Source organism: Siphateles boraxobius, unplaced genomic scaffold, assembly GCF_051911475.1.
Source record: "Siphateles boraxobius isolate OS27281-9 unplaced genomic scaffold, OSU_SipBor_1 7, whole genome shotgun sequence".
In the NCBI taxonomy this organism is placed as follows: domain Eukaryota; kingdom Metazoa; phylum Chordata; class Actinopteri; order Cypriniformes; family Leuciscidae; genus Siphateles; species Siphateles boraxobius.
Genome location: NW_027509197.1, coordinates 32,241,595 through 32,257,799, shown reverse-complemented (window position 1 = coordinate 32,257,799; position 16,205 = coordinate 32,241,595). Strand labels below are relative to the sequence as shown.

Sequence of the window (16,205 nt, the reverse complement as noted above, 5' to 3'; positions counted from 1 at the left end):
ATATTTGTAAACGCATTCAACCAACTGGGAGCGAGATTCAGACATACAGCTAACAGTTAACAAAGCTCCTTGAAGAAAAGCTGCCAGGGCTGGCCGTTTGAAGCGCAGACACAAAGAGGGCCTGACCTTGCACTTCACAAAACATGCGCTGCTGAAACGGCAGAACCCACTGATGAAATACCTGGCATCAGGTTCTAGAACACTCTGATCCTCAGATTTCACGCCGGGATTGAGAAAAAGGAGACTTTGCCGAGAGGACATGGAGTGCTCTGATGGCCAGTGTGAGAGGATGCTGACAGCGTGTATTTTTGGACCAAGAGAACGACCGTCTTGGGGAATGCAGGCCACGGGTCCCGGGGTCTAAAGATAGAGGTCAGGAGTGGGCAGCTAGGGGGCTGTCCGGCTAGTGAACATCTGCCATCACAGTCACTGCTGCGGAGATGGAAGAATCTGACCTTGAACACATTACACTGAGTTATGCTGGATGAGTTGAGGATATGGAGGAGATCATACAGCACAGAAGGATATTTCCTTGCGCTTTAAAAAAGAGGCCATTCTTTGCTGGCATGTGTTTTTTGCATCATGTTCTTCCAGGAGAGCAATTTAGATCATTACTTGGAATGTACTGGATTCTTCTGGATACGTTATAGGGCTGGAACACTTCAGTAAACTTGTTATAGGAGTCTAGATCAGAGGTTTTCAAACTATTTGATTCCACAAAATAGGATGATATTTTAAATTCTAAAGACCTATTTATACTGTGGAAAAAATACAAATATTCTAAAGATGTAAAATAATATCTGAAAACCCTTACTTTTAATGTCAAATTAAATAATTGTTTTTAATGTCAAATTTGGTACATTTAAATTAATTGTGTATTGAAAGTGAATATGAATATAAAAATAATCATATTAATGGCATAGAATTGACAATTATTATATATATATATATATATATATATATATATATATATATATATATATATATATATATATACACTGTATATACACACACACACACACATACTGTAATACTGTAATTCTAAAGTTTAAATTCTATATTTGATTCTGTTCCCTCTTCAAGTTTTCCCTCAAATTTTTATTTTATATATTATAATTTGCATTATAATTAGTAATATGATATTTTAGATAAATTTACCAATCTCTTAAATTTAAATGCACTAGACTCAATAGTCTCAGACTTTTGGACCACAGCCTTCTCTAGGTATCCTTAATGATTTTGAGAACGGATTAAAATAAAAATAGACAAATAAAACATGACATGCTAATAAGATATGACTAAAATGTAATTTTCTATTTCATAGAAAAAGTGTAATGAAGTCAAACTGTTTACCACTCTCACAAGACTACTTCTCTTCCACTAGATATAATAATCTCATGAAATTGGATTACACAAAATTAGGCCTACACAAGAGGTTGTCATGCAACACAGTTTGCAAAAATGCATGTCCACCAGGTCCCCTGTCCTCAAATGTACTTTCTAACATCCAAGCAGGGTTGGATTGACTGTGAAACAAGCGTGGAAAATCTCCCAGGGTGGATGTGGCATCCTTTAAAATGGATTCCACAGTAAGATAAAGGAAAGTTTTATTTTACAACACTTCGGAAAATACTGTCTCTGTCTCATGCTGTCACAGCATGTTAAAATGCATTGCATACTGTAAGGCAAACAAAATCCATGTCATTTAAAATTACACGGTTAGAAGCAGCTGTTTTAAAAAAATTTAAAACAAATATAAATACTTGTAAGTGAAAGCAAAGAAATGGCAACCTCCAAACAAGTACAATATACTCATACAATTCAAACACACAAAAAATGGCCTAAATGTTCTCAAATTGCACTACACTTTAGCACTGATGAATAAACCAGTCAAACAAAAAGCAGACTCTTATGGAAGACAATCCTTGCAGTCCACACCTAAGAGCCACCTGGTTTCTTTTCATTGTAATTAGCTCTGGCATGCTCAGACAGGGCCTCGCACATCAGTAGCAAGGGTTCATTTCAATTTCCACAAGGCCTATTTCTGGATTAGTAACACAAGGCATGGGAAGATGGGCTTTAACATCTGGGATTGGTCTGGAGATAATAGCTTTCATCCGGGACTTTCCCCCAGAAGATGAGCAAGTATACAACGACAGACCTGTCAGAACTCACAGCTGCTCTTTAAATAGCCCAAACCGTCACTAGGGGTCGTGATTAGATGTTTTAAATGTGGACATTAAATCGATCACAAGTTTACAAATGTGAGCTTCACATGATTACTAAACGAAGCATAACAAGGAAAATGAAGGTAATACCTGGACTGAAGGTGGTCTGTCTCCATCTCCACTTGCTCCATAATCACCTGATCCCTGCAGATTCTGAGGGTTGAATGGAAAACTGCATAAATTCTCTTAGAGTGGTAACAATGAGAAAGGGTCATCACGCTGTTTTCTAGACAGCTGGAGGGCATGTAGTACGTCATAGGTCAAACTGATAGGCATTAAATCTTTATCCTGTGGAAAACAACCTGAGGCAACACGTTCTTTTCTTGAAAATGAATGGAAGTGAATTCCAAGCACTATCAGCCGCAGATAGATAGTGGTACTCCTTTAAAGGAACAGTTACTCACCCTCATGTCATTCCAAACCTATACTGCTTTTTGTTCTTCCATGACACATCAAAAGAGATATTAAGCATAATGTACAATAATCTTCCTCTCTGCCTGAGCTCTTAAATCTCTTTTAGACTTGTGTGAAAGTCAAATAAATAGCACATTTTGATGCTTTGCGCCAGGTTTGACATATTTGACACTAAACATAATTGATTCTTACATTTGTAATGTGATCCTCACATACAGTACAGCACAGTTAAGCTATATTATTTGGCTTCAGAAGACTTGGAATATAGCCCACAAGTCACATGGACAAACTTTTGTGATGATTTCATGATGTTTTTTTGGTAGCTTAGCAGTATAAATGAAATTGTGTCGTCTGGAAAAGATCTCAGACATTCTGTCTCCACATCTTGTTTTGTGTTTCAAAGACGAAATAAAATAATACGGGGTTTGCAAAAACATTGATGTTGTTTTTTTGATGAAACACAACTGAAACGTTGATGACAACATTTTAATTTTGGGATAAACTATTCCTTTAAGATTTTTTTTATTCCACAAAGCTTTAATTGTGTAAATTTAGCTAATTTGGTAGGGCTTTGGTTCAATTCCCAGGAAACAGAAACAGAACTGATGAAATGTATACCTTTGAATGCACTGTCAGTCACTTTGGATACAAGCATCTTCCAAATGATTAAATATAAATGTAAAGTGATGCCGCATCAAATCTAAGATTAGTCACCTGGGGAAAACTGTGAACCAGGTGATCTATTCCTTTCACTCTGGTCTCATTTTTAAAAAAAGACTACACAATAACTGGGTGGGCAATAAAAACCAAACACACACATACCAAGCTTTCCTTTTTAAAAAAGACAATCCACTTGTTTGAGTATGCGGTTATTTAAAGACCTTGCTTTTTACCACTGATCTCCAAGAGAACAATTTAAGTGCTTCTCACCTCACTGCATATGCTGTTCGTTGGTTTAATCACCCATTTTAGAACCGCTCAACTTAATATAGCCTAGTGTGTGTGTGTGTGTGTGTGTGTGTGTAGCTATAATGTGTAGCTATAATGTGAAGCATTTATGTAGCTATTTCCCAATTAGCTGAGACATAATTGAGGCATGACACAAGTGAAAATTATTATTTCACTAAGGGCGTTTTCAGACTGTAGATCGTTTGCTTAAACAGGGTCTAGAAATGTTAACATTTTTCTTGGCTTTTCTTGGTTTTGTTCACTTTCACATGACAGCATTTATACCAAAATGTGTAAAAATGTCACATTAGTAACTGTCTTCTCATTAGTCAGAGTACACCTGTTTATGTTCCATCATCCTTCTAAATGGACTGACAAGCTCCTTGAGCTTATTGTAGTGTTATCTGTAGCTGTTGTTACTCACACAAATATGAATATAGCTGTCATTCCCCCTCTAACTGCTATATATATATATATATATACACTGCCCAGCCAAAAAATATTTAAATAGGCAAATGTATAAAAGTCTATGATTTGATCATTATTGCACTGATTATTATGTTTCTGGCATGTTATATATTTGGTTTACTTCTAACCCAAACTGATGGAGTGTGTAGCTTTTCATTTTTTAAACAACCATGTAGGAAGACACATCATGGCCATATTCCAGAATGACAAAACCAAGATTCATCAGGTTAAAATTATGAAAGAATAGTTGGGATGGAGCATGAAGAATCTTGACATTGTCATCCAGGAATATGGCCATGGTGTGGGTTGGGAGGGAGCATGAAGAATCATATTCACACATGAATCGGCACCTCTGAGTCCAGACCTTAAATTCATTGAAAGTCTTTGGGATGTGCTGGAGGAGACTTTACAGAGTGCTTGACTCTTGCATTGTCAATACAAGATCTTATTTCTCTTGATGGAAATAAATGTTGTGATGTTCCCACCCACAAAATCAGACACTGCTACTTTTACATAAAACATTTCCCATTATGAATTACAATACAGCTTGGTTTGTTGGTCCATTGGGTCAGATTGCTTTCTCACCCCAACCGAACTGCTCCAGAGTTCATTTTCAATCAGACCTCATTTAAGCCATCACTGACCGATTATCTTGGTTCAGATCTGAGTGTGATTGCAGTGTTTATAGATGCCTAAACAAACCAAACTAAGAGAGAAAATGCATCAGGTTCCAAAACAAATGAGCCAGGTGTGAAAGCGCACTTGCTCTCATTAGAGAACTTGTGTTCTTACCGCATCAAAGTCATCCTCATCTTCCTCACAGTGCCGCTCAGCCGCCCCAGGGTCTCTCACCACCCTCAGATCACCGATAACACCCTAGAATACACAAGCACAGATTTGTAAGCTTATTTTGATGTAATGGCAAGTGTGGTGACATACAGTCCATGTTGAATGGCAGCTGCTCATTAGAGACTGAATCCACTGCTCTTTTTCATGCTAATGCCTTCCACGACAGAATGCTGGCAGTCAGATAACAATGTGTGCCTGATATCTGACTTTTCAAACACATGGCTATCTGTCTCCATGTGGGATTTCCCTTTTATGGTTTGCGGCACAATTTCAACGCAGATGGGGATAACATTCAATACAATCCACCAGAACAACACATTCCTACATTCAATGGCTAACATGCATGTCTCATTAAATGGATATTTGATCTAAAAAATAAAAATTCAGCCATCGTTTAATCACTCTCATGTTGATCCAAACCTTTCTGACTTACTTTCTTTTGTGGAACACAAAAAGAGGTGTTTAGCAGAATGTTGACGCTGCTCTTTTTCATACAATAAAAAGTGAATGGGGTCCAAGAGCTGTCAAGCTCCGTAAATGACAAAAAGCACAATAAAAGCAGTCCATTTGAAGTATTCTGAAGCCATATGATAACTTTTAGAAGGACCAACATTTAAGCCGTTATTCATAAATAAGGTAGCAAATTTATAATGACTTCAATTTTGGTTTGTTTCACACACAGCTATCATGTGCCTCCAGATAATGTCAAATATAGTGTATGGACGACTGTAAGGGTACTTTGGTTGTGCTTCATGTAATTTTTTGGAGCATGACTGGTAACCATTTATGTTCATCAAGAACAGCATGAACATCCTAATATTTCCTTTGGTGATCTACAAAAGAAAGAAAACCATACAAGTTTAGTGTGATTCATTTTTGGATGAACTTTCTCTTTAAGTTGATCTCCATTCAACATCCCTTTATTTGGGGTAATAGGAATTCTGGCTAAGTTGCTGGTAAGATCTGACAGGACTTCCCCTCTCATGTCTCACGAACTAAGGTCAAAGGTTTAGGAGCAGAATGCAGTGAAGGAAGCTTTAAGATGTCTTAATTGCCCTTTTGTGTCACGTTGTGACCTCCACCGAGACCCTCTTACAGCCCCAACACAGGGTCAGATTTACAGACCTGATTTCCACACAGTTCTGTAGATAAGCACATGCTCTTAATAAGAGGGATGGAATAGCAATCATATCCTGCCTAATCAGGTCTGTAATTATGATGGCCATCTACTTATGTTGGAGTTCCCACAGGAAATGGAAGCCACATGAAACAAGGAGTCATACTGAACTGAACAAGATCCATCTGCTTTTGAGTGGACATTATGAGCACTGGGAAATATGGGGCATTGCTGCTGCCTCAGTTACCTCACTATGGTTATCGAACAATATGCTTGAAAGCACTAGCATAACTGCACAACACAAGGCAGTATATTCAATCACATTTCTTCACAGATCAGCAACTGGTTAAGAATCCGCTGGCTTATATGAGTAGTATAATATAAAATGAACTATAAATAAATCTCTTTTTATTTTATTTAATTGGCTACATATGTATTTATTTATTCTAGGATGATTTATGTTTAATACTAAGTTATTTAGAGGCACTTATATTTGTAATGTTTTCGATAAAAACTCAATATTTTTATCAAGATCGTAACATATATTTCTTGTGATCCAGACAAAAAAAATTATCTTGAGTTTTGATTTAGGAACATGACAAATATGCCTCTAAATATTTCAATATTAAACATAAATCATCCAGGAATAAAGAAATAAATACGTAGCCAATGAAAGTACACTAAATATAACATTTTTTTAATAAATATAAATAAATACATAAGTAATACATAGAATATATAAATAAAAGTCATATTTTATTAATTGATATATAAATAAAATTAACACTAAATGAATAAATGAATAATCATTTAATTTAAAAAATCATAGAAATAACAAATAAATATATAGGAAATTAAATTGAATTAAATATTAAATTACATTTTAAAATACATATAAATATATAACAAATGACAAATAAATAATTTAATAAAAATAATTACAAATAAAATAAAATAAAGAATAGCGAAAAAAGAATAGGGTAGCAGTCCACTGGTTCGCACTGATCTGAGATCAAGCTGTGGGGTCAGCTGCTGGACACCACCACACGAAACTAGCAGGAGCTAATTGCTCCCCTGTGGTTTCTTAAAGCAATTAACTACTCTACTCAAACAAGGAAAGACGAGTGGAGTTTTTTTTACAACCACAGAATGTATGTTGTTTTTTTAAACAGGCCAATTTGAGCAATCATATCATGTAGGAGTCACTCACTCAACCACAGCGATTTTTATTGCACTTTCCCTTTTTCTAGCCTAAGTTAACCTTAATTTGACTTGTTTTCACTGGGATACCATTATATTAAAGTATGGGCTGTGTACATACCAAAAACTTATCTGAGTCTGCTCCACCTGCATGGCCAACAAACACTCCAGCCACGGCATCCAGGTCCATATCATCTGGGGATCGCTCGAAATTGATGACTTGAGGATCTGAGTCACAGTTGAAGTAGAGGGAAACCTGTTCATTCAAAACACTGATGGAAAACCGGGTCCAGGTGTTCATCATGGAGGGCACGGAGAATCTGGCCGCCTCGTATGAACTCTGCGAGTCAGGCTCAGTGTAGTAGAAGATAATATTCTGCTTGCCCCTCTCCACTGCCGACAGCTTCACACCAACATACATGAAGTTCTGGGTTGGGTCACTGATGGAGAAGATGACGCCAGGCTTGGTGGACGTGGGCTTTATGTTGAAGATGAGAGAGAAGTCACGGTAGAAAGGGTTGGGCAGGTGGGCCGCAGCTGACTGTCCCACATTGGAGCTTGGGCCAAACACATAGCCAGGGCTGTTATCATTATCAAAGACTTTGGAGACGCCATCAGGAGGAGGATCGCCAATTAACTGTAACAGCGACACTCCACTTTCTTCTGTGGAAGGAAAGGAAAAGAATATGAAGGGACTTTACAAAGAGCAATGCAAAAGTGAATGGTCAGGGATGGGCAGCAGGCTCGGGCTAGGTTAAAAAGCACTTTATTAGTCTGCTCAAACAAATATTGTAGTGTAAAGTGTTCAACAGCTGTGATGGGAAATCAAGCAGTGAGCATTGACTTTAGTTGTGAAATCCTGTGAGAAAGTATTATTTTTGGCTGTATATACTGTAATATGTTTGGTAGGGCTGGGTATCGAGTTCAATACTTTTTAGGCACCGACCAAATTGCCTCAATACCATCGAGTATCAAAAAATGTCTTGTCGTTCAGTACCAAATTTCGAAACCTAAGGGTATGATTGGCTGTGGCGAGGCATCAAGGAAAAACAGTAGTTTACACCGGTTACGCCCAAAGACGTGGGTCACACGTGAGGCTGGAGTGTGTAAGCGTCCTAACCCCTATAGACGTAAAAGATGTGGAAAAGATCAAAAATGTGGCTACATTTCACCAGGCTCGATGCCAAGAGTGTGCGATACAATATTTGCGACAAGATAACTGCTGCCAAGACCAGCAACATGACAAATCTGATGAAGCACTTGACAGTGCACATAATAAACTTAAGAGCAGAAAGTTGGTCCGTCTTCGAGTGCAAAAACTGTAGCGTCACAAATTAACCGACACTCGCCGTAAAAGCTACTTTTAAAGAAAACCAATTCGAATCGAAAACAAATATGCTCTGATTATGTAATCCAAATGAAAGGTGCATTTCTCTCTATACGCGCACATTCACTATTCTGCAGAGATGACGGGTCAGCAACGTCAAATTCATCTTTGCAGCAAACACTGACTCAGAAAACACTAGTTTATTAATAAACAATTAAAATGTCTCCTTGCTATTTTTAACCGACAGTGCTTTGCAGCAAGCTTATGCGTGCGTAAAAAATATAAAAATAAAAAAAACGGCAAAAATAAAACCAAAGTTACTTTAGGTAATATATAGGCTAATGTAATCTTAAAACGGATTTCATAAAATTTTTATTAAAAAAAAGTATCACTCAGGAACCGGTATCGAAGTCAAGGTACCGGTATCAATTTACAGTAGAAAAATTTTGAACGATATCCAGCCCTAATCTTTGGTGAGCTAATGTATTTTGTTAGAATGTGTCAATTAAACAGACTCTCTAAAGAATAGTCTATTTTATGTGACTCATATGTGGGAATTTTTGATATCCTGAAGAAAAAAAAATACAACCCTTTAGATTTAAAAAGGATGTACATTCATCGTCCAGTAAAATTTCCCAGTTTTAGTAGAAAGTGACCCCTTTGTTTATTGTTCCCAGATCTTCTTGAGAATGTAATTCACTATGTATGTAATGCACTGATATCATAGTAAAAATACTAGTAAAGTAAAAATGTTAATGCTTTATACTATGCGAACACCCTAAAAACTAGATTAATAAGACCCATGAGGCTGCAATAAGTACTTTATACTTGACTCAAGAGAGTATAAAACTTGTTTTGACCTGAGAAATGGGAGTTCCCTTTCGTTGTCACTCCGAGTTACGTCGGATGACGACGAATGGGGTTTCGCTTAGAAAGCCTATCAACTTCGAGTATTACAAAACGAGCCAATGGCAAAGAAATGCCATGGGTCTGCGGAATTTGCATGGCGTAACTCCGCCCCACCTCGTGGGTATAAAAGGAGGAAGCCGGCAGCAAGCAGATATGTTTTCGCTTCGGAGCCAAGTGTATTCTTCTCTCCACAAGCCATCTCTGAATTGTCAGCTTTACAAACGAGTACCTCGAGTGTTGGTGTGACGGCGATCTACGGCGAGAGCGTGCTTCCTGCTGATCTGTTGCAGTGGTCTGCCAGTCGGTGCGTTTCTCCCCGGGTGCTTCAACACTTGAGTTTTCTCTCACTAAAAGAGCTTACACGTGGCACGTCTCTTTAAAGATGTCTCGCCCGTGTACTTCTGGTTGCGGCAGATTGGTATCGGACTCTGATGGGCACGAGCGTTGCATAGTATGTTTGGGCATTGATCATGCTAGAGCAGCGCTCGTGGATGACTCATGTTCTCTCTGTGGGAACATGACCATCGCGTCATTACGGTCGAGACTCCGTGAACTCGCAAGAGTGAGAGTCCCCTCATCCACCCCCCGTCCTGCGGCTGGTGGCCAGGGTGATCTGAGGGTTACGGTCTGGAACAAGGCGCCGACTATGTGTCCGCGACCCCAGCCCCCCTCTTCAATGACGGTGCCCGCTAGTGAACTGCTGATTCCCGCGGGTCTACCCTCTGGTGGCCCGCGGGCTTCAGTTGAAGCTACAGAGGAAGATGCCATGTCTGTTGCAGCATCACTAGGCGGGTTTGACTCTTCTGGAAGTGAGGGCTCGTCACAGCTGCCACCTTCCGGTGTGCATACGGCTGTGCTCGAGTCTGATCCGGAGATGACGGCCATGCTTTCCCGGGCAGCCGCGAGCATCGGACTTGAGTGGAGGCCTCCACCCTGTCCTGAGCGCTCGCGGCTGGACGATTGGTTTTTGGGTAAGGCCGCCGACCCTCGTCCTCGGCAAACCCCAATACCTTTCTTCCCGGATGTGCATGATGAGATCTCGAAGTCCTGGAAGACCCCCCTGTCTTCTCGGGACCGCTCGCTGGTCTCATCCGCCTTTCCTCCCCTCGATGAGGCAGCTGCCCGTGGGTACACTGGGCTTCCCCCGGTTGAACGCTCTGTTGCCATGCAACTATGTCCTCAGAGTGCTTCTTCTCGGGGCGAGCCTAAGCACCCATCCAAAGCCTGTAGATTTTCGTCTACCCTGGTGGCGAAGTCTTACAGAGCGGCGGGACAGGCGGCTGCTTCACTGCATGCTATGGCCACTCTGCAGGTCTACCAGGCCCAGATGCTCAGAGACATGCACGAGGGTAGGACAAACCCAGGGCTCTTTGATGAGCTGCGCGCCGCGACCGACCTTGCTCTCCGGGCGACGAAGGTTACCGCGCGCTCCCTGGGTTTGGTGATGTCCACAGCTGTGGTCCAGGAGCGACATCTGTGGCTGAACCTGGCTGACATGCGGGACGCTGAGCGGACCCGTCTGCTTAACGCCCCCTTGTCCCAGGCCGGCCTCTTCGGCGGTGCAGTTGAAGACTTTGCCCAACAGTTTTCAACTGCCCAGAAACAGACCGAGGCCATCAAACACATTCTGCCCCGCCGGCCCGCTGCTGCCTCCACCTTGCCGGCCGGGCAGACGCCTCGACCTGTTTCCCGCCGAGGGCGCCCTCCTGCGGCTCCCGCCCCTCCCGCCCGGACCACGCAGCAGCCTCCACCCAGGGCCGGTCGCGGAGGAAGCCGTAAGAAGGCGCCACAGCCCTCTCCTGCCCCGCCCCCCGCTAAACGCCGGGCCAAGCGGCGCTCCTGAGACGGGCTGCTCAGGGATGATGATTGTTTCTCAGGAGGTGGTAGCAGGACCACTCCTTCCCCCGGTGGAGGGCCGGGGGAGAATCTTTTATTCTCCACTCCCCGCTGCTCACCCACGGGTGGGCAGCACCCTAATGTGGTTAAAGACAGAAACAATCCCCTCTTCCCTGAGCTCACAGAGTTCTCGGGCGACACAGAGCGCCGCCCACAAGCCGTGCTCTCCTCGCCCCCCTCTGTCCCAGAGGCGGTTGACACGGCGTGCCGTCCCCGGACCGCTTCGTGCTGTCCCCCTCTGTCGCCAGACCCCTGGCAGAGCAGGCCCCCGCGGGACGACCAGCCTGGTCCTCCCCTGGCCCCCTCTGCCAGGGTGCGGTTGCTAACTGTGCCCCCTCTCCGGGCCGCTATGCCGTCCACATCTGGGCCAGTTTCTCCGCCTCGCTGCCCCTCCGGGGGGACGCCTGTGGCTCGCATGATCCCGTTGGTTCAGTTCCTGGGAGCCTGGCTAGAGCTTCCCCGTCTGTCCCACTGGATCGCGCGTACCGTCAGGCTCGGCTATGCGATTCAGTTCGCACGGTCTCCTCCCCGCTTCAGGGGAGTCCGCTCCACTTTGGTCGGTGGCAATGCCCCTATCATGAGAGCAGAGATTGCCACCCTGCTGGCGAAGGGTGCAATCAAGACTGTCCCTCCAGCCGAGATGAGGTCCGGCTTCTACAGCCCCTACTTCATTGTCCCCAAGAAAACCGGTGGGTTACGGCCAATCCTGGACTTGCGCGTGCTGAACCGCTCCCTTCACCGGATGCCGTTCAAGATGCTCACCGCCAAACGCGTTTTCGAATGCATACGGCCCCAGGATTGGTTTGCAGCGATCGACCTGAAGGACGCCTACTTTCATGTCTCCATTCTTCCTCGACACAGACCGTTCCTCCGGTTTGCTTTCGAGGGGCAGGCATACCAGTACGCGGTTCTCCCTTTCGGGCTAGCCCTGTCTCCTCGCATCTTCACGAAGGTCGTCGAGGCGGCCCTTGTTCCCCTTCGAGAGCAAGGGGTTCGCATCCTGAGTTATATCGACGACTGGCTGATCCTAGCTCACTCTCGAGATCAGGTTTGCGAACACAGGGACCTAGTGCTCCGGCACCTAGCCCGTCTGGGCCTTCGGGTCAACTGGGAGAAGAGCAAACTTTGCCCCGTGCAGAGGATCTCTTTTCTCGGTATGGACATCGACTCGGTCGCCATGTCCGCGCAGCTTACGAGCGAGCGCGCGCAGTCACTGCTGACTTGCCTAAGACAATTCGAGGGCAAGAGTGCGGTTCCACTGAAACTTTTTCAGAGGCTCCTGGGGCATATGGCATCTGCAGCCGCGGTCACGCCGCTCGGATTGCTTCATATGAGACCGCTTCAGCTTTGGCTTCGCGACCGAGTCCCGAGGTGGGCATGGCAACACGGCACGTTCCGAGTACCAGTTACTCCGACCTGCCGTCAGTTCTTCACCCCGTGGTCGAACCTCGATTTTCTCAGGGCCGGTGTCCCCCTGGCACGAGCTTCCCGGCATGTTGTTGTCTCAACAGATGCCTCCACCACGGGCTGGGGCGCCATGTGCAATGGACATGCTGCTGCGGGCTCCTGGACAGGACCCCAGCGGCTGTGGCAAGTCAATTGCCTCGAGTTGTTGGCAGTACGCCTTGCCCTGCACCGCTTCCGGGCGTTGCTCAGGGGTCAACACGTACTAGTCCGCTCAGACAATACCGCCACTGTAGCGTACATCAACCATCAAGGTGGTCTACGCTCCCGCCGTATGTCACAACTCGCTCGCCACCTCCTCCTATGGAGTCAGAAGCATCTGAGGTCGCTTCGAGCCATCTTCATTCCCGGAGCGCTGAACTGTGCAGCCGACGAGCTCTCACGGCTTCAGCCCCTCCCTGGAGAATGGCGACTCCATCCCCAGTCGGTTCAGCTGATTTGGGACCAGTTCGGGGACGCGCAGATAGATCTGTTTGCCTCTCACGACTCGACCCATTGCGCCCAGTTCTATTCCCTGACCGAGGGCACGCTCGGCACGGATGCTCTGGCGCACAGCTGGCCGCAGGGCCGCAAGTATGCGTTTCCCCCAGTGAGCCTTCTTGCGCACACTTTGCGCAAGGTCAGGGAGGACGAGGAGCAGGTCATTCTGGTTGCCCCTTACTGGCCCAACCGGACCTGGTTCCCCGAACTAGTACTCCTCGCGACAGCACATCCCTGGCCGATCCCTCTGAGGAAGAACCTTCTTTCTCAGGGACGGGGCACCCTATGGCACCCTCGTCCCGATCTTTGGAACCTCCACGTGTGGCTCCTGGATGGGACGAGGCAGGTTTGAGTACCCTACCACCAGCGGTGGTGGCTACCATCACTTCCGCTAGAGCGTCGTCCACGAGACACGTCTATGCGTTGAAGTGGAACCTCTTCGTCAACTGGTGCTCTTCTCACCGAGAAGACCCCCGGAGATGCTCGATCAGTGTTTTGCTTTCCTTCCTTCAACAGGGGCTGGAGCGAAGGCTGTCTCCCTCCACCCTGAAGGTCTATGTTGCCGCCATTGCCGCACATCATGACCTCATCGAAGGTAAGTCGGTGGGGAAGCACGACCTGATCATCAGGTTCCTGAGAGGAGCGAGGAGACTGAATCCTCCTCGTCCTCCTCTCGTTCCCTCTTGGGACCTCTCAGTGGTTCTAACTGCCCTGAAGAGTGCTCCCTTTGAGCCCCTGCAATCAGTCGAGCTTAAGTTCCTGTCTATGAAGACAGCGCTCCTGGTTGCACTGGCCTCCATCAAGAGGGTTGGGGACCTGCACGCATTCTCCGTTGACGAAGCGTGCCTGGAATTTGGGCCGACTTACTCTCACGTGATCCTGAGACCCCGGCCTGGATATGTGCCCAAGGTTCCTACCACTCCCTTCCGGGACCAGGTGGTGAACCTGCAAGCGCTGCCCTCGGAGGAGGCAGACCCAGCCTTGGCACTGCTCTGTCCAGTACGCGCTCTCCGCGCCTATGTAGACAGAACGCAGTGTTTCAGGACCTCAGACCAGCTCTTTGTCTGTTATGGTGGGAAGCTGAAGGGAAAGGCTCTCTCCAAGCAAAGGTTGTCTCACTGGATAGTGGACACCATTGCCTTGGCTTACCAGCAGCAAGGTCGACCGTGCCCCCTTGGTGTGACTGCCCACTCCACCCGGAGTGTGGCGTCCTCTTGGGCTCTAGCGCATGGCGCCTCGCTAACAGACATCTGCAGAGCTGCAGGCTGGGCGACACCTAACACATTCGCCAGATTCTATAATCTCCGAGTGGAGCCTGTGTCCTCTCGTGTACTCGCTTCAACCAGCTAGTACCGGACCCGCTCAGGTGTCTTCGCTTGCTCGCCATTCCACTCCACGGACTGGATACGTGCGATATTTTTCTCAGGTGAGCTTCTCCGAAAGCCCTGAGCTCCTCCAGCACTCCTGACGTCGGCGCCAGTGTCTATTGCCTGTGCGTCGGCTAGGTGCCTCCCGTGTGCATGGTCCCTCCTCTGAGCGACCCCCACATGTGTATTTCCACTGTAAGCCTATCTGAGCGTGTGTCTTTCCCTTGGCAAGCCACCTTGCCACCCCTGGGGTTGAAATATTCCACCTGCGGCTGGACACCCCAGTGTTTCCCATATGCTTCCTTCGGGTCATATGTGTATTCTCTAAGTCCCCCCCCTCCGGGCTGGCATTAATTGCATACTTCCCCTAAGCTTGGGATATGCTTCCCAGTGTACCTTGGTATTCCTGTGTTATATGGAGTCCTTTGTCCAGGCTGACAGGGATCTCGATTTACGCAGGGCACTGGAAGACAGCTGAGAAGGTGGCGTGATTAGACTGGTAACCCCATTCGTCGTCATCCGACGTAACTCGGAGTGACAACGAAAGGGAACGTCTACGGTTACGTATGTAACCCTCGTTCCCTGAGTAGGGAACGGAGACGTTACGTCTGCCTGCCACTTTCCGCTGTACCGCGGGGATCGCCTGAGCTCAGTCTTGGCTCCTCAGCGAAGAAACATATCTGCTTGCTGCCGGCTTCCTCCTTTTATACCCACGAGGTGGGGCGGAGTTACGCCATGCAAATTCCGCAGACCCATGGCATTTCTTTGCCATTGGCTCGTTTTGTAATACTCGAAGTTGATAGGCTTTCTAAGCGAAACCCCATTCGTCGTCATCCGACGTAACGTCTCCGTTCCCTACTCAGGGAACGAGGGTTACATACGTAACCGTAGACGTTTCATGCCAACTACTACAAATATAGTTTTCTCCAAAATAAAAGTCATGTTATCAGCAGTTGACACAAAGTATTCAAAATAATTTAAATTACTAAATGAAATTTTAGAGACAACCAATTTCAATAAAAAAAAAAAAACTCAAAATAAAATAAACCAAAAACACATCACTGGATACTACTTTTTGCACATGATATATATATCAAACTCAAGACTGCTGGGTGAGCAAAAGGCACTAAAGAACCATGGATAGAAACCTTTAAACTACCGGTAATGCTAATATCACTCATCACAGACATATTTAGCTAGTTGTGAAGATAAGCTAGACATGGAAACATCACAGGCTCCATGTGCTGACATGTCATGAGGAGGAGGGAAAGGTGTGAGGTTACAGCTGGACAGCTTAAGAACCTTCCTGCTTACACACACACACACACAAACACACACACACACACACACACACACACACACACACAGAGAGAGAGAGACAAACACTGCATCCTCCGGGCAATTCTGCTTTTTTTAAATATAGATAAGTAAGGACAATGTGTTTCTTGCTAAAACATCCCTCCTTTTTCTATCATACGGGAGATGATTTTGTTTTCTTAGTAAAGCATATGTAGCATGAAAAGAAAAACAAAACAGCA

General features: G+C 45.2%; 1 protein-coding gene across 20 annotated transcripts in view; it reads right to left on the bottom strand.

The window, feature by feature from the left end:
• The window catches only part of col18a1a (collagen type XVIII alpha 1 chain a), a 90,703-nt gene that overhangs the window by 19,596 nt on the left and 54,902 nt on the right, over positions 1-16,205 (bottom strand). For all 20 annotated transcript variants that reach the window (XM_077215956.1, XM_077215954.1, XM_077215946.1 and 17 more), the window contains 3 exons: positions 7,346-7,887; positions 4,851-4,934; positions 2,319-2,381 (listed from right to left, as the gene is read on the bottom strand). In XM_077215956.1, the coding sequence (XP_077072071.1) occupies positions 2,319-2,381; positions 4,851-4,934; positions 7,346-7,887 (689 nt within the window). The remainder of the gene's footprint in view (positions 1-2,318; positions 2,382-4,850; positions 4,935-7,345; positions 7,888-16,205) is intronic.